The sequence below is a fragment of the Hylobates moloch genome, unplaced genomic scaffold (assembly GCF_009828535.3).
Source record: "Hylobates moloch isolate HMO894 unplaced genomic scaffold, HMol_V3 SCAFFOLD_21, whole genome shotgun sequence".
Taxonomy (NCBI): domain Eukaryota; kingdom Metazoa; phylum Chordata; class Mammalia; order Primates; family Hylobatidae; genus Hylobates; species Hylobates moloch.
Genome location: NW_026652296.1, coordinates 30,475,547 through 30,500,529, shown reverse-complemented (window position 1 = coordinate 30,500,529; position 24,983 = coordinate 30,475,547). Strand labels below are relative to the sequence as shown.

The window sequence follows — 24,983 nt, the reverse complement described above, 5'->3', positions numbered from 1 at the left end:
CCCATTACCACCTTTGTGTAGACTGAGACCCAAGGCTGGCCCCCATCCTGCTGTCCCCCAACCCACCAGAGACCTGCTGTCCCTTCATTATGAAAAATCTCTCTTTGTCCTTCCCTTCTCTTCCGCAGCCAATTACCAAGGAATTAACTTGATTTTGAACATATTTTGAAAATATTTTCACTGTTGTTTTTAAAATTTTTCCTTTGTTTGAAATAGTGTTACAACTTCAACCACAGGAAGAAGAAAAACCCTATCCCAGCTGACCAAAGCTGTGAATATAAAACCAGAAATGACTGTATTAAATAATCAAAACCAAAAACCACCTAAACAATAGAACTCCTCAGAGTTCTGGCGTCAGGAGGACTGGGGTCTTTGAGGCTGTCCCAGCTGGGGTGGAGTTGGAGGAAGTTGCAAACACAGGAGATGAGATGAGGGTCTTGCTTCCTGTGGTGGATTGTAAATTCTGCTCTGGTGCCTGGGCCTTTTCCAAAGGGTGCTGAGCACTTTCTTCCCTACTCTGTTTTTCAGGTAGATGGACCAAAGCCTGGGGAAGATGGGCAACTGGATTTATACAAAAGATTCAGGATGGAGCTAGAGATGGAGTTCCAAGTTAGAGGCTCCCACTGGGAGCTCAGTCTGGGGCCAGAGTTAGGGCACAGTGTGGAATCAGGATCATGAGTCAATATGGGACCTGGATTAGGACTCAGTCTATAACAAAGACCAGGAATCAGTCAGAGGCTAGAGTCAGGGCCTAGTGTGAAGCGAGATTCAGAGTTCTGACTCAAACCAAAACTGAGGCTTAATCTGGGCTTCAGTCTGTGACCAAGCATGGGGTCAGAGCCCCACCTGAGACCGGGGTTATGTTGTGGTCTAGGGTGAGGTTCAAGCTTCAGTGTGCGATGCAGGATCAGGAGGGCTCTGACCTGCTCTCAGTGTGTGACAAGAATCAAGATGCGTCCCGGATCCTCAAGCTACAGAAATGGGGTCCTGGCTCTACCCCTTCTTGAGACCATGGGCAAGTCAATTCACCTACTGGGCCTCAGTTTCCTCTTCTGTAAACTAGGGGTAGTGGGGATAATCACAACCCCTGTCCTGACTCCTTCCATGGCTTAAATGTTAATCCAAATGAGATAGCAGATGTAGCACGCTTTGCAAACTGCAGTGTTGGACAGGCATTTATGTAAACACCCTGAAGGAAACTCCAGAGAAAGCTCATTGTGGGAAAATCAAAATGTCACTAGGCCTCCTACTGTAGCTTCTATCCTAGTTTTTCTTCCTCCTGGACAACTAATAATAGCTAACAGTTATACAGCATGGTCTTGAGCCATGTCCTAAGAACTTCATGTATATTTAAGTAATTTAATCCACAAACAATCCTATGAAGTAGGCACTAATATTATCAGTGTTATCAGTGGGGGAAACTGACGCAGAGATGGGTTAAGTAACTTGCTTGAAGTCACACTGAATAAGTGGAAATCTCTGATTCAAATCCAGGCAGTTTGCCTTCCAAGTCTATGCTGAGTGTAGGAGCTGGGGGATGGGGGATGAGTCTGGGGGATTCTTCATGGAGCAGACAGACACAGATGAGAAGTACAAGTCAGCCCCAAAGACCTAGGGGCGACTTATGGCCCCCAGCAGCCTGCCTTTGCCTAGGAGGCCAAATCTCCTGGCAGACCCCACTGCCACATGGGGACATAAAAGTTTGGGATTGGCGGGTGGCATCAGGCATCTCTTTAAACTTGTTTGTTTATGGAAAGAAATTTCAGGCCAGTTGCTGAAAACCTGTATTTTATGGGTAATTTTTCAATTTATTTCACACTGATATTATAAAAAACAACAACCCAACCGACTGTGGAGGCTGGGATTCCACTGGGGTTGGTGAGGGAGGGGCGCTGGCTTGAAGCAGCTCCTTTGTCTGCCTGAGCATCCTACAGGGAGAAGGCTGTTTGCCTTCCCTTGGGAAAGAACAGGTAAAACAAAGAACAAAGGTGGGTTTGCAGAGATTTTTATTTAAGAGGAGAACAAGAAGAAGTCCAGAGGAAGAGGGTAGGGGGTTCGATGCCTCTGTCTTATACATAACAAAACTGAGGCATCAGTAATGAAAGTTACCAGTGAGAACTTACTCTGGGTTAGGTGCTGTTCCATGTTTTACCTGTAATACCTTGTAGGTTGTCATGAGAGTTAGTAAGAATTAGTCTTGGTTTGGGGTTTGCCAGAAGCCAACCCTGAGACAAGGATTTGAGTTCAGGAAATTGATTTGGTAATTGATCCCAAGAAACATAGCATGGAGCATAAGGAGTGAAACAGGAAGGGCAGGCAGCCCACGAAGGACAGGTTATCCAGACAGCACCGTGGGCAACTGAAGCTCGGTCCCTCTGAAGTCAGCATGGCAGGGCTGGGGAATTCTAGGAGACAGCATGGCAGGAGACAGCGTGGCATGTTTTATGCGTCCGGCCATCCTGCCCATTCAATAGAGAGTTGGGGTATTTGTCCATCACTGAACATCTCCACTGTACTAATGAGTCCATTAGCAAAGTTTTTTTCCCCAATTATGGTATTTTTCATTTCTAAAATTTCTATTTGGTCCTTTTATATAACTTCCATTTCTTTGCTGAGATTTTCTGTTTTCATTTGTTTCAAGAGATTTCATAATTTCTTGCCAAAGCATTTTTATGTGCTTTAAAATCCTTGTCAGACAATTTCAACATCTGAGTCATTTTGGTATTAGCATCAGTTGAAACTTCAGGTCTTATTTCATACTTTATTTTAGCAGGCAGCACTTTCCCTGTTTAAATGTAGTATGTGAGCTCTCATTTACTTTTGTGGGCTTTAGGTCCAATGACAGTAAAGTTGTTGGAACCCTTGCAATTCTTTTTTTTTAAATTTTATTATTATTATACTTTAAGTTTTAGGGCACATGTGCACAACGTGCAGGTTTGTTACATATGTATACATGTGCCATGTTGGTGTGCTGCACCCATTAACTCGTCATTTAGCATTAGGTATATCTCCTCATGTTATCCCCCCCCCCCCCCCCACCCCACAACAGACCCCAGTGTGTGATGTTCCCCTTCCTGTGTCCATGTGTTCTCATTGTTCAATTCCCTTTTTTTTTTTTTTTTGAGACAGAGTCTTGCTTTTGTCACCCAGACTGGAGTACAGTGGCGCGATCTTGGCTCACTGCAACCTCCGCCTCCAGGGTTCAAGTGATTCTCCTGCCTCAGCCTCCCAAGTAGCTGGGATTACTGGCATGCGCCACCGCGCCCGGCTAATTTTTGTATTTTTAATAGAGACAGGGTTTCACCATGTTGGCCAGGCTGGTCTCGAACTCCTGACCTCAGGTGATCTGCCCACCTCAGCCTCCTAAAGTGCTGGGATTACAGGCATAGGCCACTGCACTTGGCCTGGAACCCTTGCAATTCTATTCTGGTAAGCCTTGTTCTTCTGGTGCTACTGGGGCTGGCATTACCCTGCTACTAAAACCAGACAAAGACAGAACAAAAAAGAGAAATATAGACCAATATTCTTAATGGATTTAGACACAAAAATCCTCAGCAAAATATTAGTAGGTAGAATTCAGCAGTATATAATGGAGAATGGTACACCACGGCCAAGTGGGGCTTATTCCATTGAAGAAAGGTTGGTTTAATACTTAAAAATCAATCAATGTAATACACCATATCAGTAGACTAAAGAATAAACATTAAGTGATTATACCAATGTGCAGGAAAAACATTTGACAAAATTCAACAACCATTCATAATTTTAAAAAAATGCTCAGAAAAGTAGCAATAGAGAGGATCTTCCTCAAGGTGATAAAGAGTATCTACAAAAGTCCTACAGTCTAATGTCATAGTGAATGACTGAATGCTTTCCCACTAAGACTGGGAACCAGGCAAGATTGAGAACAAGGATATCTATGCTCATCACACTTATTCGGCATACTGCTGGAAGTTCTAGCAAGTTTGATAAAGCAGGTAAAGGAAACAAAAGGCACAAGATCAGAAGGAAAGAAAACTGTCGCTATTTGCAGTTGATATGATTGTCAATGTTGAAAAACCCAAGAAATCTACAAAAATACTCCTAGAACTAATATATGAGTCAGCAAGGTGCTAGGATACAAGATCAACACACAAACATCAATTGTATTTCTATCTACTAGCAATGAACACACGGACAGCAAAATTTAAAATAGAATACCATTTATAATCTCTAAGGGAGAAAAAAGGAAATAGGTATAAATCTAACAAAACATGCACAGAAGTTGTATGCTGAAAATGACCAAACATTTATTTTAAAAAATCAAAGAAGATCTAAACAAATGGAGAGACATACTATGTTTTTGGATTGAAAGACTCAATATAGTAAAGATGTGAATTCCTCCCAAATTCATATACATGTTTAATGCAATTCTAATCAAACTCACAGCAAGATTCTTAGTAGATATAAACAAGATTATTCTAAAATATATATTAAAAGGCAGAGGAACTAGAATAGCTAAAATATTTTGAAAAAAAAGAATAAAGTGGGAAGGATCCATCTACCCAATTTCAAGATTTATTATATAGTTACAGTAATCAATACAGTGTAGTATTGGTAGACAGAAAGACACATAGTCCATGGAATACACGAGACAGCCCCAAAATAAATCCATGCCAATAAACCCAATTAATTTTTGATAAAGCTTTTACATCAAAGCATACTGGAGCAATTGGACATCCACAGACCAAAAATAAAAAATGAACCTCGAAATAAACAAAAATTAAAAATGAACATAAACAAAAATAAACAAACATAAACAAAAATACAAAATGAACCTTGACATAAACCTCACACTTTGCAAATCACGTAACCAACAAAGAACTTCTATCTAGAATATATACATAGAACTCTTAAAACACAATAGTAATGTAAAAATCCAATTTTAAATGTGTGAAAGATATGCACAGACATTTCACCGAAGAGGATACACAGAAACCTATACACAAGTGAGCATGGCACCTTTATTCTTAATAATGAAAAACTAGAAAATACCCAAATGTCCTTCAGTGGGTGAATGGCTAAACAAACTATATTACATTCATATTGTGGAATACTACTCAGCAGTAAAAAGCAAATAACTAATACATGCAAAACTAAAATGAATCTCCAAACAAATTGTGCTGAGTGAAGAAAGCCAATCTCAAAAAGATACATACTGCATGACTCCATTATACAATATTTACGTAAAAACAGTTATAGAGGTGGGAGGCCAGGCGTGGTGATTCACACCTGTAATCCCAGCACTTTGGGAAGCCCAGGTGGAAGAATCACTTGAGCCCAGGAGTTCAAGACCAGCCTGGGAAATATGGCGAAACCTCATCTCTACAAAAAATAAAAAATTAGCCAGGCATGGTGGCATGCACCTGTAGTCCAGGCTACTCAGCTGAGGCAGGAGGATCACTTTAGCCCAGGAGGTCGAGGCTGCAGTGAGCCATGATCGTGCCACTGCCCTTCAGCCTGGGTGACACAGCGAGACCCTGTCTCAAAAAATAAAAAATTACAGAGATGGAGAACAGATTGGTGGTTTCTAGGGATTAGGATTGGAAGTGGAGAGGGAGGTTGGAGCCATAAATTGATACCATGAAGGAGTCTCGTGATGATGTTTTAGTATCTTGTTTAAGTATGTTTAAGTATCTTGATTGTGGTTGTGTTATACAAGGCTATACACAGGTCAACGTTGCGTCCTAGGAAGCCCCTCAATCCCTGGCAAACCAGATAGCTGGTCACCCTAGCAGATGGCCCCCTAGTAGGGGCCGTCATGTAGCCCTTGCATCTCTGAGGATAAATTTGGTCTTCACCCGGTGAATAATACAGGTCCTCTGGCTGCTTAAGAAGAGCTTGTAAGGGTCAGAGCAGACACAGGAAGGAGCTACTGCATGACTGGGGCAAGAAATTAGGGTGGCCCAACGTTGGTCAATGGGCCAGATGTTCACCAAATTCTTGCTTTTCCTCCTGTGTGTTGTCTAGCTCATGGCTGGACTACATTTCCCAGCCACCCTTGCAGGTAGGTGTGGCCATGGGTCTGAGTTCTGGCCAATGGGACATAGGTAGACAGGCTCTGTACTTCCCATAAGCCCTGCCCTTCTCGGTGAGCTTTAAACCAGGTACTGAACAGGGCAGAACAGAAGCTGAAAGGAATCTGAGTTCCTGCTATCCCACAGAGAAGGATCTGCTGATCAGGAACACATGCTGTGAGCTTAGTGTGTTTCGGCCATTATACCTGTCTTCATCTATTTGTGACAATGGTGCCTTAACTGACACCCCTTGGGTGCACGCCCCCTGGAGCATGCCATCAGCATCACTAGCCTCCCTGGGCACATGTATTGGGGTAGGGGAACTGGATAACAGGCCGAGATGCCTAGACAGGCCCCATAGTTAAAGAGAACCAAACACCCTCTGAGCATCTTGGGGCATGAAGGGCCCTGAGTTCTGGGCCTTAGAACCCCAGAAATATCCGATTCTGGAAGCACTAAAGGGGCTCTCACAGAACACAAAATCCCATCTGTGCCATTGAACAACTGGGAAAACAGCCTAAGAGAGCAGAAAGTACTTGAGGTCTTGCAATGAATCTAGGGATGAATGAGTGCTTATTCACTCACTCATTTTTTTAAAAAAATCCATTCCACAAGTACGTCTTAATCACTGCAGTGTAAGGCACATGGGGACAAAATAGAAGATTCCTGTCCTCATAGAACTCACAAACAAGCAAACAGGAACTGACAGACATGAACAGGTACTACTAAGACAAGAGGATAAAGTGAATAGTGGTCCATTTTACTGGAGTGCTCACAGGGGTCCTCTCTGAGGAGGCAACATCGAGGGGAGACAAGCCCCAACATATCTAGGGAAAGATTTTCCAGGAAGAGAGAACAGCAAAAACCGCAGGATGAGTGACAAGAGTCTGAGAAACACAAGGCTAGCTAGAGCAGAGGCAGTGGGGAATGAATAGGGGAAGAAATTCAAGAAGGGGTGAGCAGCTTCGTCCTGCAGAGCCGTGTGGCTGGTTGTCAATTCACAATGCACATTGGACCTCTCTGGCCCTGCTCATATGGAAGCTGTCCCCTTTGGACTTTGGAGACTCCAGTACTGGGGGTAGTGGGGAAGGGAATGACCTCCGCTTTCCTATTGCTTGATCTTCTGGGGTCACCTCATTTCTCCAAGTACCTGCATTCCATGTACAGGCTGGGAGACTTGTGCATCTGGAGAATTCATTCATTCACCATTCATTTATTTATACATTCATTATGCAAACATTCTGAGCACCTCTGTGTGTCTGGCTCTGGCTTGAAAGAGATGGCAGTTTGGAGGGAGAACAGACACATCCGTTGTTACCACCTGATGTGATCAGAGCTGTGATAAAGAGATTTGTGGATGCCCAGAGGAGGCACTGGACCTGGCTTCAGAATCAGGGAAGGCTTCCTGGAGCAGAGGCAGTGAAGAAGGAGTTAGGATATAGGATGGTATTCCATGGAGAGGCCCCACAACATGAAAAGCTCAGGGGTGTGAGAGGCCTGTGGTGTTTGTAAAATAATCAAGGGCTGAAATCTCTAAGGCTAAAGGGAGAGGGGTGGGGCAGTGGGAAAGACTGAGATCAGAGATATCAGAACAAGAGGGCCTTGCAGGCCATGGTGATGACCTCAGTGGGACACCTGGATGCCCATGTCAGCTCTGTCCTTGATTCACTGGGTGGCCTAATCTAGGCACCCCCAGTCCTGAAGCCTCAGTGGCCTCATCTGTGAAATGGAGCAGTTTGGGTGGGCTGGCTCTGACATTCCACCAAGATCTCCACGTTGTCTGCCAGTGTTCTTGGGGCCCCACAGAAAGAATGGCCAGGCCAGGGCTGTACCTTCAGCTGCCATACTCTCTGTGTGTTTCCCCTGCCCCTGCCATGCCTACAAGTGTCCCTCATTGCACTGGGAGAAGGAGCTGGAGGAGATACCAGCATTTACCTTCCATTTCTTTTGGAGCAAGCTCCACATGTAGGAAAAAAGAGGACAGGCTGGGCGGGGTGGCTCATGCCTGTAGTCCCAGCACTTTGGGAGGCTGAGGCAGGTGGAACACTTGAGGTCAGGAGTTCGAGACCAGCCTGGCCAACATGGTGAAACCTTGTCTCTATTAAAAACACAAAAATCAGCTGGGTGTGGTGGCAGGCGCCTGTAATCCCAGCTACTTGGGAGGCTGAGGCAGGAGAATCACTTGAACCCAGGAGGCGGAGGTTGCAGTGAGCCGAGATGGCGCCATTGCACTCCAGCCTGGGTGACAGAGTGAAAATCCATCTCAAAAAAAAAAAAAAAAGAAAAAGAAAAGAAAAGAAAGAAAAAAGAAAAAAGGAAGGACAATTGTTCAGCAAGAGAGTGTCAAGTGTGTTTCTCTGGGCGTCCCTCCAAGGCCCCTTCCATTCTGATGAGTCTGTGCCTGAGAAGTGGCTAAGAGGGGCAGGCACTGGACCAGAATGGCCACTGACCTGCTGTGTGGCCTTGGGCAAGTCACTTGGCCTCTCTGAGCTTCCCTTTGCTCCCCAGAAAAGTGGGATTACTCAGAATAGAAACCCAAACCACTGGGTTGTTTTGAAGACTCTATTATATGTAAAGTTCTTAGCAATGCCCACCATATATGCCTCACAAATGATAGCTAGCATTATCGTTGTTGCTTTTGGTGGGTATAGTGACAGAAGAGGTGAGCATGCTGTTGGGTTGAAGGAGGAATTTTGCTCTGAAAGGGTTAAACTCGAACCAGCTGCTCCCAGTCCTGGTGATAAGGTTGGAGGAAACACAGTCCAGGTCCCCAGCCCTGTCACAAGCGGATTTATGAGGTGCTGGTCACTTTGAGTCAGAGTAGATGATCCCCGCAGGCTGCGCAGGGAACATTCAGGGTTAGTGGCCAGAAGGGGATCAGGACTCTGTTAAAAGAATGACACAGAGTAGAGAGAAAAAGAGAAAGCCAGGCAGCAGGAGCCCCGCAAACACCCCACTCTGCAGGAGGGGAGAAGGGAAGAGATGGGGTTGAAGGCAGAGACAGAGAAAAGGGAGAACCAGAGGCCCAGCCAGGAGGACACAGACAGTGAGCCTGAGAGAGAGACGGCCGGCAAAAATAAAGGATGCAGAAACAGCCAGGCAGGGTCGGGGGCAGAGAGGGGGAGCGCGGGCCGCGGAAAGACCGAGAAAGCAGGAGCCAAGGAGTTGTCCTTAAGGGCCAGAAGGAGGAACAAACAGAGAAAGGGGGCTGGGAGGAGAGGGAAAGAAAATCACAGACGCTGAGAGGGCGCGGGAGACTGTAAGGGTCTCCGGGTGTCCGCGCATCTGTACCTGCGCGCGTGTGCGTACCTGTGGCTGGCGGTGAGCATGTGCACGTGCTCGGGGGCAGTGCTGGGGGGGAAAGACGCGAGACCGCGGGCTGCGGGACAGATCGAACTCGAGGACCCTGACCCGAGTGACCCCCGCCCCCTCCCCCCGCGCTCCCGGGCCCCGAGCTGGTTAACGCGCCGCCCCCGCCGCGCCGGCTCCTCCCCGCCGGGGCAGTGCCCCGGCTCCGCCAACGCCCTCACTTGACCTGGCGGCCGGCCTCTGGGCGGACCGCGGGTCCCTGGCGGCCGGACCGACCCGCGCCTGGCGGATGCGCCCGGCGTGCCCACTGCAGCCCCCGCGCCCGCCGCGCCGCCGCCGGGCCGTCGGGCCGCCTGGGGAGCGCCAGCCCGGATCAGGCTGCCCAGATGCGGGCGCCACTCTGCCTGCTCCTGCTCGTCGCCTACGCCGTGGACATGCTGGCCCTGAACCGAAGGAAGAAGCAAGGTACAAGGGGTGGCTGGGCAAGGCAGCCGGGCAGGCGCTGCGGGGCAGACCGGGGTCCGGAGGACCGGGGGCGGCGGCTTTGGGGGCATCTGCCTGGTGCCTGGCGCCCTGGATCATTCCCTCCTCCAGACGAGTCTCAACCTCACTTGAGATGGGGAGATTGAGGCTCCAGGGCACCCAGTGAGCGAGCCATTGAGCAGGATGGGCCAAGGAGACTCACCCAGAAGGGAGAGGGTAGCAGGGCTCTCTGTAGTAGCCGCATGGTCAGCAGAAAGGAGGATGGCTTCGTGCAGAGACAGAAGACTCAAGAGCCAGCCTAGGGGGCACAGGGACTAGGAGACAGACTCAGTGGCGTAGAAGCCATTCCAAGCATCCATGCTCGGCCAGGAAGTGACATAGAGAGCCTTGGGCTGGGCGTCCAGAGGCCCCAGTCCCAGCCTCATCACTCACCCTGACTCTTGGTGTCACCTCCCAGAGGGCAGTGGTCCTCCATGACCCCCCTCTGTTGAGTTCAGCCAGACCTGAGACCTGAGTTCAGGTTCACTTATCTAATAGGGGATGATCTAGAAGAAGTCCAGCCCCTCAGAGAGCCTTAGTTTTTCCATCTTGACCTCTCAGGCCACTAGGAAGATGAGCCAAGGTTCAGATTATAAATGTACCAGGGGCCGCATGCACTCTCACCTGGGAGTCCTATGCCACAGCCTCGCTGTGAGAGTCAGAACATCCTCAGAAGGTGGGTCGGAGGCTGTCCCTGCAGAGCAGGAGTTGGTAGAGCCTGTGCCTCAGAGAAGGGTAAGCGGATGAGCAAGTGAGCAAATCGCCTGCCTGAGCTGGGCAGCCCTTTGGCCTCCAGGTGCCACTCTTAAGATCAGCAGCCAAATGCCAGCCACTGTGCCACGGGTTTTTCATGTCCTAGCTCATCAAATCCCAACTATATCCTCATGACATAGGGGTCGTCCAGTTTTAATAAAGCCTGGGATTCCAAGGCTCAGACTGGTTTAAATAACTGCTGAATTGTCCAGCTGGTGTCTTCTCTCTTTCCAGCCCTGGCATCGGGTCTGAGCAAGGATAAAGGGGAGAGAAAATGAGAGAGAATGGCTTGCCCTCTGGGGCCTTCCATTTGTGTGAAAGCCCTACAGCGACACAGTCACTCCTGGAACGGAGCAGGAAGCAGACAGAGGCTGTAGGAGAATTGGGAGGTGGGATTGGATGGGGTTGGGGAGACTGTGGCCCAAGAGGCTCCAGTTCTTGCTTTGACAGTGGGACAAGGGACTGGAGAGGCATATGGTTTTCAGCTGAGCTGGCGTCAGTTTGGGACTCTATGGGGACACTCCTTTGTGAATGGCTTTTGTTTAGTAGTTAGGGGCATGGGCTCTGGAGCCAGGTCAACTGAGTTCAAATCCCAGCTTCCCCAGTTCCCAACTGAGTGGCCTTGGATAAGTCACTTTGCCTCTCCAATCCTCACTTTACCCATCTGAGGGTCCTTTAGAAGATCTCTGAGATCTTTCTCCATTCTAAACAATACCAAAAAATTAAACAAACCCCCTTTCCCTTCATCAACCCATCTTTTACTTAAGTATCCTGCTCATAAGGAAGACTGTGGGCAAGACTGACTTAGTATGTATGGGAAATGAGTAGCTAAGGACACAGGCTCCTAATGGGTGCTCGTAAGTATTAATCATTCTCATTTCCTGTCCACTGTGTCTTTGACTACTCACAGTGACCTAGTGGAGGGAGGGGAGAGATGCTTGTTTTCTGGATGAGGGAACTGAGGTTCAGAGAAAGAAACTGACTTGTCCAAGGTTGCACAGCAGGTGAGTAGCAAAGCAGGCTCAAATCCCAATCTGCCTGACATAATGCTGAGAAGATATTTTCTGAGGTGTGCTGGTCTTCCCTTCTCAGAGCCTCAGTTTCCTCATCTAAAGAGGAGCTGGCTTAAGCCAGGTGTGGTGGCTCACACCTGTAATACCAGCACTTTGGGAGGCCAAGGCAGGCAGATCACTTGAGGTCAGGAGTTTGAGACCAGCCTGGCCAACATGGTGAAACCCAAAAATACAATGATTAGCTGGGTGTGGTGGTGGGCGCCTGTAATTCCAGCTACTTGGGAGGCTGAGGCAGGAGAATCGCTTGAACCCAGGAGGCAGAGGTTGCAGTGAGCCGAGATCATGCCACTGCACTCCAGCCTGGGTGTCAGAGTGAGACTCTGTCTCAACAACAACAACAACAACAACAACAACAACAACAAAAAGGAGCTGGTTTAGAAGACTTTAAGATGCTTCTCAGCTCAAAAAAGACAAAAAAGAAAAATGAAAAATTTCTATCCTGCCCCTTTTGCCCCCACCCCATCTATAGCTCACCACCACCTCCCCAGGAGCTCAGTGAGGAGGTAGGGATATGACCGCAATTTGGTGAGGGGCTCTCGGCATCCCTCCTCCAGTACCTGATCTCTTACCTCTGGGACACACACCTGCCTAGCATCTTCAGAAGAGGCTTAGGGCTCCATTTATTTGTTGGGGTACAATGGAGATAGCCTTGGATTTCAGTCACACCCCGATCCAGTTGTGTCATGTGACCTTGGGTGAGTGGATTTTCTCTGTCCCCCGCCCATAGCCTCAATTTCCCACTGGCACTGCAGTGGGGACCAGAGCTAGATAAACCCTTCCTGTAGCATATTTTGCAAGGCAGCCACAGGAGTTCTGTCAAACAGATTGGGAAATGCTAGGTTTAGCAGATTTCTTGGCTGTGAGACTTATCAGAGCATGCTGAAGAGGTGGAGATAGACAGTGTAACCCAGGTGTGATGGCTCAAGCCTATAATCCTGACACTTTGGGAGGTCAATATGGGCGGATAGCTTGAGCCCAGGAGTTTGAGACCAGCCTGAGCAACATGGCAAAACTCTACAAAAAATACATTTTTTGTCTCTATAAAAAATACAAAAAAATAGCCAGGCATGGTGGCGGTGGTGCACACTTGTAGTCCCAGCTACTTAGGAAGCCAAGGTAGGAAGATTGCTTCAGCCCAGGAAGGACATCAAGGCTGCAGTGAGCCGTGATTGTGCCACTGCACCCCAGCGTGGGCGACAGAGCAGACCCTGTCTCAAAAAAAAAAAAGAGAGAGTGACCTTTCCCAAACATATTACACATCAGAGACCATTTCTCATAAGGCATCTGCTTGGAAAATTCTGTACACAATCCCTCAGGGTCCTACCAGCTTTGACTTTATCTAACTTTGGCAGGAGAATGTGTCCTGAAAACACCTGGGTATTAGCAGTGTTTCATTCATTCACTTGTTCATTTAACAAGTTTCACAGGGCAGCCTCTGTGCCAGGCTCTGTGTTAGGGACCTTGGAGATACCCAGGTGAGCAGCCCTGGGCCTGTCCTTGGGGAGCTGCCAACATAGAAGGATGACCCTTTCCCACCTTTCTCCAGGCTCCCCCATGCCTGAGTCTTTGGCCTTAGCATTTGGCCAGGTCTGCACAGTCCCGAGGAATGAGGTGCTGGGCTGGCATCTGCCCTGTCTGAGCCCCCTTGAGGCCTGGTTCCCACAGGCCCGTCCTTCCTCATGCTCCGATGTCACTGCGTCTTAATGAAGCCCAATTTTTCTGTTTCTAAGAAAGAATGAAATAAAAGACTTGAGAAAGGTTCTTGGATCTCAAGTGTGTCTTACAAAACAGCATTTTGATTAATTAAGTACAAATGAATCAGAACCAGATGGGGACATTTTTTGAAACATGCTGGGGTGTCCTGGCAATGGGACAGTAGGGCAGAGTGAGGGGGCCCTGGTTCGCCTCCCTAGATCTGGAGATCCATTTAGGCAAGGAGGAGATGCCAGCCTGTGACTGAATTTCCCTGACATCCAAGGCCTTCTGGGGAAGGACCCCCACATTCACATGGAGCTTCTGGATCTTTCTAGACCTGAGCAAGCAAGGGGCAAAGTGAAGAGCCCTGGGTTCAAACCTTGAGCCTTCTCCTGCCCTAGATATGTGACATTACGCAGGCCACATGCCTTCTCCCATCCATGCTTCCCCATCTGTGAAATGGGAAAACTTACACCTACCTCTTTGAGCAATTGGGAAGATTTACTGCAGTCCGAGAGGGAAGGGGGCCAAAGGCACACAGTAGGGGCTTCATAAGGATTTGAGCACTTTCCCTTCCCATTTTACAGCAGAGCAGACATGCCCTGGACCAGAAGGGAGTGGGGCCTCACATGGGTTAAGCTCACCTCTGCCTCTTGCTTGTTGTGCATCCGGAGCAAACCTTCTCCTCTCTCTGAGCTTGTTTTTCTTTGTTGTAAATTGACCGTAGCAGTGCCCACTCCAGAGGCCTGTTACGTGGAGTGAATATGACACTTCCGCTTAAATTGCAAAGCCCCATGTGGAGGGCCAGGCAGACAGCACTGTCTCCTGTACACAGACAGATGCACCAAGCCCTGGGCAAGCAGGCGCCATTGCTGGGCACAGAACGAGGTATGTCCCCTGAGTGCTGGCATCCAGGTGAAGCCAGGTTTAGATGCAGGGGTAGTTCTGAAAGGGATTCCTACAGGGCGGGGGTGGGTAATGACTGGACATTGAGGGCTGAGGGAATGGGGGAATGGTGCTGAGTCTTAATAGAATGTAACCTTGGGTGTCTCGGCTTGGGTTTCTTCATAACATAGGGGCTGGTTGAGAAATGGAAAGCTGAATGCTTGGCACATAGTAGGTGGTCAATCAATTGAGCTCCATTTGCCATCCTTCTTCCACTCAGCGTTCTGAATCCAAGCCTGGGTGCAAAAGAGATGCTGCTTTTCCATCCCATTGCCCCACCATGGGGAGCCCCACCTCCCTCTCCTGTGGACGGAAACCATCCAATCCCCCTGCCCAGCCACCGAAGGAGATTCAGGTCACTGAAATTGAGGCCACTGAGGAAGGAGGGAGGCGGGCCATGTGCCAGGAGCTATGCAGGTGGGGCTGCGCATCCTCACTCTGCCACTGCCTTGTGTTATGCCTGTTTCCCAGACACGGGAACTGAGGCTCAGAAAGCATCAGTGGCCTGCCAAGGAGCTCACAGCTGCTGAGCCAGGACCTGGATCCAGAGTTTTGGAGGCTCTGAAGCCTATGCAATAGATATAGAAATGAATCATGTCAGTGATTTGCCAGGGCTGCAAGGTGGAAGTGTCTGACAGGAACCCCATCGGGGGGAGTAGGATTTAGGATTTTGTCAGGCAGAGGTGGCAGTAGGGTGAGGACCTCTGCAGGATGAGGGGGGAGTGTGGCCAGGTGGGAAGGGCACAAGGGACGGCATGGCCAAAGGAAGTGAAGTTCTGATTGCAGATTGGGCCGGAGTCTAGTCATGGAGGGCCTTCGGTACCATACTCCAGTCACCATCATCATGAAGAAATATTTATTGGGTCCTTCCTGTGGGCCAGGCCCTGGGCTGAGTGTTGAAAAGGACAGCAGAGATGGGTGTTCCTCCATTTCTGCTGCCAGAGGACTATTTTTGTATGGCCTTCAAGCTAAGAATACTGGAATATGCAACAGATCATATGTGGTACAAAAAGCCTAAAATATTTACTACTGGGCTGTTAAGATCCATCAGTGAGAACATCATGGACAAGACCTCTGAGGCTGCACCTCAACACACCCTTGAGAGCAGGCTGGTCGTGGTGGTCTCAGCCTCAGCTGAGGAATCCAAGACAAAGAGGGGAGGTTGCTTGGCTAAGGTGTCACATGGATCCTCCCATCTGGTGAAAAAACTGAAGCTCCTATTAGTTTAAAGTTTTCCAAGCTGAGGTTTACAATGCATCAGCAGGTGAGGACAATAAATTTAGTGATAGCCAGCATTTTCGAATGGAATGGAATGGAACAGAACAGAATGGAATGGAGTAGAACTGAATAAAAGAGTGGGGTCAGCAAACATTTTTTGTGAAGGGTCAGATAGTAAATACTTTAGACCTTGCAAGCCACATACGATCTGTCGTGTACTCCACTCTTCTTAGCTCACAGGCAATACAAAAACATCCAGATTTGGTCCAGAGGCTACGGTTTTTGCCAACCTCCTTTTTAGAATATATCAGAGTGCATTGCAAGTGTGAAAACTATTATTTTGAGAAATGCGTTTCAGTTTACACATATATGTGAATGTGTGTATGAGTGGGTGAGTGTGCATGCACATATATGTGGATGTATGTGAGTGTGTGCATGCATGTGCATGTGTGTAATACTGTGTCTACTGATATAAGAATGTATCTCTTACCATTGTCAAAATAGTGTGGAGGCTGCTGGACCAGCTGAGCCCATCTTCTGTGCTCAGCCCCTTTCAGTCATGGCCTAATGGAGGCCCTCCTGACAGCTGTAAGGGGCAGATTCCAGGAGGATCTTTAGATTATAGATGAGGCGACCGAGGCCCAGTGGGTGGTACAGCAACAGACAGGGGTGCCAGGTTGTAAGCCCAGAGAGTCTGTCTCTGGAGCTCCAAACAATTGCCTTAGTTCAGATGCTTGTTTCTAATCGCCCTGAATCTGACAGCTACGTCATTCCCCAGGTGTGTGGATTTTAGCTCCTGGAAGGTGGAATGATGTGTTGGAGCCCTAAATCTCCTCCTGCATCAAACACCTCTGTGCGGCCAGGGCGTGGCAGACATTGCACGCTCCTTTCCTTTGGTCCTCACCCCAGCCCTGCCTGGTGGATATGCCCCCACTGCCAGCTTATAGAAGAAAGAAGTTGGTTCAGAGAGGGGGAATGGCTTATCCAAAGTCACATTGCAAATACATGTGTGAGCTGGGTCTTCTTAATTCCAAAACCCACAGCAAATCCTGCCTACAGTAGACTTCTCCTGAAAACCCATCTAATGCTGCCATTAACCACCTTCTTGTTTTTATAGCACTTTATAGTTTGCAGAGCAATTCAGCTTTCATTTTTCTCTCTGAAATTCTGAAGAAGGTTCTAGAATAACGAAGCATTAAGGCCAAAAAGGCCAAGTGAGACCTTTGAGACCAATCCTTGTAAAATTGGAGACTCAAGCAGGGAAGTGCCTTACTCAAGGTCACCCAGCTGTGAGTAGAAGTGAGGGTGCAGGAGACTAGCAGTGAAGGCAAAACTTGAATTGGTAGAGGAAGGCAGCCTGCTCCAGAGCCTGACAGGTTGAGAGCCCCTCAGAGCCTCAGTTTCCCCCCACGTGACTTGGAAATGCTCAGTGTGCTTTGCCTTTTTTCCCAGGGCTGGGACAAATGTCAGAAGACAGGATGGAGCCAGGCACAGTGGCTCATGCCTGTAATCCCAGTACTTTGGAAGGCTGAGGCAGGCAGATCACCTGAGGCCAGGAGTTCGAGACCAGCCTGGCCAACATGGTGAAACCCCATCTCTACTAAAAATACAAAAATTAGCTGGGTGTGTTGGTGCAAACCTGTAATCCCAACTACTCGGGAGGCTGAGGCATGAGAATCACTTGAACCTGGGAAGCAAAGGTTGCAGTGAGCTGAGATTGCACCGCTGCACTCCAGCCTGGGTGACAGAACAAGACTTTGTCTCAAAACAATTAAGACAGGATGGAAGCTGGAGGGCTTTCACACATCCAAGGCTGTCTGCAGGAATTTCTTAATAACCAGAGGCCAGCCCAGGGCTGGGTGCCTCTTAAGGGCCTCTAGAGTTACCTGGGCAAAGTGGAGCCTCTCCATAGGGTCTGAGGTTTGTCTGTGTGAGTTCATGAAAGAGACCAAGCCACAGAGCCATCATGATCTCAAGGCTAGTCGTGTCCTCAGAGTCTTGGGCTATAGGCACCATCAGGACATAGAACAGCCCTGGGGATGGACACTGGGGAGCACACTCCTCACCTACATCTCTACACACATATATGTTCCCCAAAACATATTTTTTCTTTAAAAATACTTAACTTTCATTGGCATCAAAGGTTTTCAAAAGTCACTTTGGATTTGGTTTTGTGGTTGAGCATTTATGTGAGTAGACGTGAGGGTGCAGGAAATGCCATATGTTACCTGCATTCTTTTATTTTAAACAATTTCAGACACTGTTCTAAGTACTTTGCATGTATCAATTGATTAAATTATCTTAATAAACCCGTGCAGTGGGTAGTGGTATTCCTATTTTACAGACGAGAAAACTGAGGCACAGGGAGGTTAAGTAACTTTGCCCAAGGCCACTCAGCCAAGGTTCAAATCCTTCCTTGCCCCAGAGCCCAGCTCTAACTACTGAACTTAATTGCCTCCCAGCCTTATTTCATCCTCACAGCACCCCTCTGAGGGGCCTGTTATTACCCACATTTTACAGAGGAGGAAGCAATTAAAAGAGAGGCGCATTCATTGAAGTAGATGCAGTTGCCATTTTTGTAGGTCATAAACAGCCAAATATTAGCAATTTCATGTTTCTACCCCATAGCTTGGCAGAGTAAGTTTGGCAAAAACCAGGATTCCGTCCAGACAATTGATTCCAAAACCTGAGTCCATAACCACCACGCCAGCCCTCCTCCCTGGCTACCCACATTAGAGCCCCATGAAGTGGCTTGACCCTATTATTCTCCCTCTTCTACAGATGAGGCCTTCCGCATTCAGGGAGGGGAATCAACTTGCCAAGGACACACAGACAGGCTGGGGAAAGGTGGTGATGTGCTCCCAGGTCTCTGTGGGCTGGAGCCTTTTTTCCTAGCCCTGTGTAACAGCAGCATCCAGGACACATGTGCCCTCAGCCCCGCCCTCGGAGAATCTTCCAGATCCCGTCGGGAATGGTCTGCTTCCCATCTCCGGATGGGTGACGCCAACTCCACCCGGACACTGCTGTCCCATGCTGGGCCGCCACTGCCTGCCCTGCAATGATTTCTTGCAGTAATGCAGCATGATTCATAGGGCCCTTGCTCTGTGGCCCATAGTGGGGGCTCTGATGTGCCATTGCGGATGGGGTGGGAAGTTCTGTTTCACCAGCTCAAAACAGAGACATTCCCAAGCCCAGAGGACCCAGGCCACATGGGGAAACCACTCCCTTTCGCTGGAAGCCTCCACTTTCCCTGGAGCCCGATGGCAGAGCCCACATCCGCCGGGGTGGAGACATGAAGAGAAGGAATGTCACAGCTGCCCTTCTGAGCCTGCTCTGGGGTTGGCCAGTGGGCACAGCTGTCTCTAGCAAGTCCCGGATGAGCACTGGGGGCTTGGCAGGCTGTCATGAAGGCTGTGGGCTCTGCCACTTACTGGTTGAGTGCCCTTGGGCAGGTCATCTCTCCCTTCTGTGCCCCTGTTGGCTAATTTGCAAAATGAGGCATGAAACATAGACAAATGCATTGCTAGCACATAGGGAGGGCTCACCAATGACAGTTAAAAGGGCCTGGTGCCATGCAGGGAGTGTGAGATTGGGGCTGTGGACAGTCCTGGGCTCAGCTCCCAGTTCTGTTACTGCTGTGCTTGGGTGACAGTATTTGACTCCTGAATCTCGATGTTGTCTGTCAATACAATGGGGACAATAAGAGCGTCTACCTCATATGGTTTTCAAGATGACTATGCATGTGACCCCCCAGAAAACAGTCAGTGTTTCTTTAATGGTGATAACTGTCATGCGTCATGGGGGTGGGGTTGGGCTCTTCCTAGTGTACAGAACGTTCGAGCCTGATGTCAGAGATGGCCCTGCCTCTGTTTGAAAGTCCTCAGCAGACCTAACTCATCCAAAGAAGGTCATTTTGAGCATGCCAGATTCAGAGGATAGGGTGGTCCTAAGTGCTGTGTGACTGTGGCACAGTGATCCACCCTCTCTGAGTCTCTGTTCACTCCTCTGTGAAAGTGGACCTCAGAGGACAGCAGTGAGGATGGGATGATGTAACACGCAGGCGTGTGTGTGTGTGTGTATATTGCCAGCACATTACAAATGCATAAATGATGTGATGGCTATTTTGGGGTGAAGCCATGATGGGGCCTGACATCCTGCCCTCTGCCCACAGCAGGCTGGAAAAACCGAGTCAGATGCTGCCTGCAGGCATGGTTTGACTTCCTCCTCCCCTCTCACCCCCTACACCACCCCCCTCATTCACTTCCCCCACCTCCCTGCAGGCATTTGAGCCAATCGGACTCCTTAATTCACACCACATCATCAGCATCCATCTAGCAAGACCTCGCTCTCCTTCGATGTTTCCATCATTGTTTCTTTATTCTTTAGATTGTTAAAAATAGCTGATTTTTTATTTTACTCGTAAAAATTCTTTCATGTATTCTTACATTTTTAAATTTTATTTCACTTAAACGTTTTACTTTCATTTTTAACACTTTTGTTTTCATTAATTTTAACGTATTTAAATTATTTTACAAATGTATTTTTTATTTGAATGGATTTTTACACTTTATTTTTATACCTTATTTGTAAATTTTTATTTGTTATTTAACTTTGTTTTTGAATGTTATTTTAACTTTTTAAATTTGTTTTAATCATCTAATTCTTATTCACCTGATTTTTAGTTTTAAATTTTATTTTTTCACTTTTTAAACATTTTTTCCCACTTTTAAAATTGGAATTCCTGAATGTTTCTTGTCAATTTGTAGGGCTTCCTTGTATTACCTAGGTATCAATCCCATGTTCATTTTGACACAAAAAAATATCTTTTTTAATCTGACTTTGTAGAGTCCTCCCCTTTGGAGAGTAGAAATCATTGCTTACCATGCTGTCAATGTGGTCAAATCCATTGGTTTTTGAGGGGGGAGAGGGGGATTGTTCTACCTTATGATCTGGGTTTTCTGATCTTATTAAAAAGTGTGTATAAGAAGGTCTTACAAGAAGTCACCCCAGAGCCAGGTGCATTGACTCTCACCTGAAATCCCAGCTGCTCACGGGGCTGAGGTGGGAGGATGGCTTGAGCCCAGGAGTTCGAGGCCAGCCTGGGCAACGTGGTGAGACCCCTTCTTTTAAAATAAACAAGCAAAGTCACACTCCAGAGTGTGAGCTTGGATCTGCTACTCCTCACCATTGGACCACCCTTCCTGCCAGGGATTCTTCCAACAAGTGTTAGTGCTGCTGCGGCAGCCCTCGGGCCTTCCTGAGGACGCTACTGGGATGCTCAACTGCGGCGATGCTCCTCTGTCCACCCTGCTTCCTGACTGTGCCCTGGGATCACTGCCTGCAGTTGGCACGCATCTGCGGAGCATGTGCTGCAAGCCAGACCCTGTCTTTGGGGTCCCCCTCGCCCCTACTCCGATGGAGGTAGTAAGCTCAACAGCAGTGAATTTTCCTCTAAGAGAGACATCAGCTGGAGGCTCCCTGCCTCTGGAGGCGAGTGACATTGGCTTGAACAATACCCCACAGGGGCTCAAAATCCCCCACAAGGAGTATCCCCAGCCAACAGCTTACAGTTCCCGCTCGCCTCTGGCTGAGGGCTGCTTTGGCTGAACCAGTTCAGTTTGTGGATCATCTTATTCTCTTGCATCAACAACTCACCACCCCAGGAAGAAAGAGAGAGAGAGAAAGAAAGAGAGAGAGAGATTGAGAAAGAATGAAGAAAGAGAAAGGAAGGAAGGAAGGAGGGAGGGAGGGAGGAGGGAAGGAAAGAAGGAAGGAAGGAAGGAAGGAAGGAAGGAAGGAAGGAAGGAAGGAAGGAGAAAGAAAAGAGAAAGAGAAAGAATGAAGGAAACCTACACTCAGGATGTTTGTGTGCAAAGCCAGGTTTTTGGCGGTCTGGGGGTTGCTGCTAAGGGCTCCATCCTTGCAATGCAAACAGTTCCAGACTAAAGGCACTTGGGGTAGCCTTCTCCCTCCTGCCTTCACTTGGCTGATATAACTCCTGTCTGCCCCCACAAACAGTTTGGGGTCCATGCCTGGTGTGCCTTGGGCCCTGAGAGAGGTATGACTTTAAATAGCATTTGTCGGCCTTTGGAAGCCCAGCTGGCAGGAGTTGGCAGGGAGGGTGACAGGCCACAAGGCAGGCTCCTCCCCTGTAGTTAGGAGCTGGGTTCACTTTTGCATTCCTCCTGGCTCCTCCTGTGAATGCTTGGGCCAACCCCTTCACCTCTCTGAGCCTCAGTTTTCTCATCCCTGCAAATGGAGTAAGTGTAGCCCCCACCTTGTGGGGTTATGGCAAGTTTGAATGATTTAGTACAAGGACCTGGGTAGCCCAGGTCCTGGCACACTGTGAACACTCAGCCAGCATTAGCTTAGTTCTGTTTTTTGCAGTTCTGGTCCCTTTGAAAATCGACCAGAGTTCCCAGAGGCTAGCATCTCCAGCTGGGGGTGGGGTAGGACAGCCTGTAGCTGCTCATCTTGGTACCAGCCCAGAATCCAGGTTATAACTGGGTAAGAAGGGTTATGGTTCCCACTTTGCAGATGAGGAAACTGAGGCCCACTAACAGTGAGTGCAGAATTTCCATGCCTGTGCAGGCCCAGGTCCCTCTAGCTGCCTGGATTTGGGTTTGGTGAAGATAGTGCCCCCAGGGCCGGGAGAGGGTTCCAAGGTGGAGCCCCCAACTCCCTGTGTTCCTGCCACCCCCACCATGCACTGGGTCTCTTTCTCCTTTTCTCATTCAACTCCTCCCTACTGGCATCCTACCATTTATTGAGCACCTACAATGCAGCAGAGGCTTTGTATGCATCGCCCACAACCTTAGGATCCTCCTACCTGGTGAGTGTTTACCGTAGGAGCTGGGCACACAGCCAGGTGCTCCACAGGTTATTACCTCACTTTACCCTACAAGCAATTCTTTAATAGCATCGTTCCTATTTTGCAGATGAGGTGCAGAGACTCAGAGAGGTCAAAGGGCCTTCCTAGGGTCAAGGTGGCAGAGCTGGGACTCAAACCTGGGTTCCCTCCTGCCTGGCGCTGCCTCCCATCTCTCTACTTCTGGGGGCTGAGCAGTTAGTCTGGGAGCCTGGACTGGGTGGATGTCACGGTTGTGAGAATAGGTGACTCTGCTACCTATTCTCAACTTGGAAAATGACTTAGGGAGCCACCTAGATACTGCCTTGGGTTTCACACCAGCTTGGGAGATGGGGGCCGGAGGGTATGCAGTCTGCTTAAAATAACAACTAGAGGAACTCAGAACAAGTACCTCATCCCAGCAGCCTGCAAAAGTCAAGAGGCAACAAAAGGTCAAGGAATCACAGTTTGACCGGGAGAGGCCGAAGTGATTTGGGGCATTTATGGAGGAGGCTGTGGGGTAGACACAGTCTTGGGATTCTAGGTCTAGGTCTCTTAAAAGCTGAGATCTGGCTGGGTGCAGTGGCTCTCGCCTGTAATCCCAGCACTTTGGGAGGCTGAGTCAGGTGGATCACTTGAGGTCAGGAGTTCGAGACCAGCCTGACTAACATGGTGAAACCCCATCTCTACTAAAATCACAAAAACTAGCGAGGCATGGTGGTGGGTGCCTGTAATCCCAGCTACTAGGGACGCTGAGGCAGGAGAATTGCTTGAACCTGGGAGGTGGAGGTTGCACTGAGTCGAGATCACACCACTGCACTCCAGCCTGAGTGACAGAGCAAGACTGTGTCTTAAAAATAAATAAATACATAAATAAAACAGCTAAGATCTGTCTAGCATGTGCTATGTGCTGCACTGTGGACTAAGTCACTTACCCTTTAATTTTCATAATAACCCATGAGCAGAGCTTGTCTGTCCACCCTCCCTGGATCCACCCACTTCTCATAGCTGCCAGCCTCATCCAGGCCACTAGAATGACCAGAGCCCCTACACCCTGAGCTCCCAGCTTCTACTCCTGCCCCACAGTCCATTCCCCTCAGCACCAGAGAAGCTTTCAAGGTGGCAGACACTCCTCGGCTTGCAACCCACAGTGTCTTCCCAACTCACTTCCAGGAAAATCCAGCACCATCCAAACTCATCCATGTGTCCTGGGGGTCTGGCCCCTCTGCCTCCAGACCTCACCACCCACCACTCTCCCCTCAGTCACTGCACTCTGGCCTCGCTGCTCTCTTCCACACCACGTTCTTTCCCGCTTCTGGGCTTTTGTACTCACTGGTCCCTCTGCCAAGAGTGCTTTCTTGTATATCTCAGAGATGCCCTTCCAGGCGGCCCAGGCCCTCCCTCCTGCCACTCTGTGTACCCAAATTCAATTCCCTGTTGTTCTCTGAAATGATCTCCCTCTCCCACTTGGGATGTAAACTTCATGAGGGGAAGGTCTGTCTCATTCAGTGATGTATCTGCAGTGCCTTGAAAAGTGCCTGGCACATAGTAGGCCCTCAATAAATATTTGTGGAAGGAACAAGCTCTTCAGTGGGTGGGTGATTGTGTCCATTTTAATCTTGTTTGTTTTTGAGACAGGGTCTCTCTCTGTCACCCAGACTGGAGGGCAATAGCACGATCATAGCTCATTGCAGCCTTGACCTCTTGGGCTCAAGCAGTCCTCCCACCTCAGCCTCCTGAGTAGCTGGGACTATAGGCACGCATCACCATGCCTGGCTAATTTTTTTTTAAAGTTTTATCTTCATAGAGATAAGGGTCACACTATGTTGCCCAGGCTGGTCTCAAATTCCTGGCCTTAAGTGAGCCTCCCACCTCAGCCTCCCAAAGTGCTGGGATTACAGGTGTGAGCCACTGCACCTGGACAGTGTCCATTTTACAAATGAGCAAACTGAGGTTAAGTAACTGTGCCAGGGAGTAAAGGTGGGGCTGGGATTTGAGAACAGGTTTATCTCATCCCAAACCTTGGAGTCCTACCTCTACCCTCTCAGGCTGCTGCCCAGCAGGACTAATTGAAAGCTTCATCTCTGGGAAGGACAGGGTAATCATAAGAGACATGTCATTTGGAATAGCAGTGCCCCAGCCATGCTCAGGCCCAGAGCAGAGTGCAACAATGGATATAGCAGACCTGGGCTACCCAGACAGGGGCCAGGGGCCGGGGCCAGGCTGTTCACTAGCCCAGATAGAGAGGACCAGCTGGCTGGAGATAAAGAGTCAAAGGTGCCCATCCAGAGGTCTGAGTTCTAGCTCCTTCCCTCCTATGACTCACTGTGTGGCTCCTAACAAGTGCTTACCCCTCTCTGAACTCAGGACACTGCCTGTAAAATGCTGTTACTACCTCATGCTACAGATAATAGACTCTGCCTAAATTGCCTTCTCAAAAGAAGGTGCCGGAGTCTTTTATAGTTTCTGTATCTTGTAGGTCATGGTAGTATTTCATTCTTGTTCTCATGTTCAATTTGAAAATTCTTAGGGAAGTAGAACAGCTTTGCCTATGGTTATTGTCCT

At 48.6% G+C, this 24,983-nt stretch overlaps 1 protein-coding gene across 1 annotated transcript in view; it reads left to right on the top strand.

Moving 5' to 3' along the window:
• The first annotated feature begins 9,751 nt into the window (after positions 1-9,751).
• Positions 9,752-24,983, top strand: part of RSPO4 (R-spondin 4) — a 41,772-nt gene continuing 26,540 nt past the window's right edge. The window contains exon 1 of the mRNA XM_032143008.2: positions 9,752-9,830. Coding sequence (XP_031998899.1) covers positions 9,752-9,830 — 79 coding nt within the window. The remainder of the gene's footprint in view (positions 9,831-24,983) is intronic.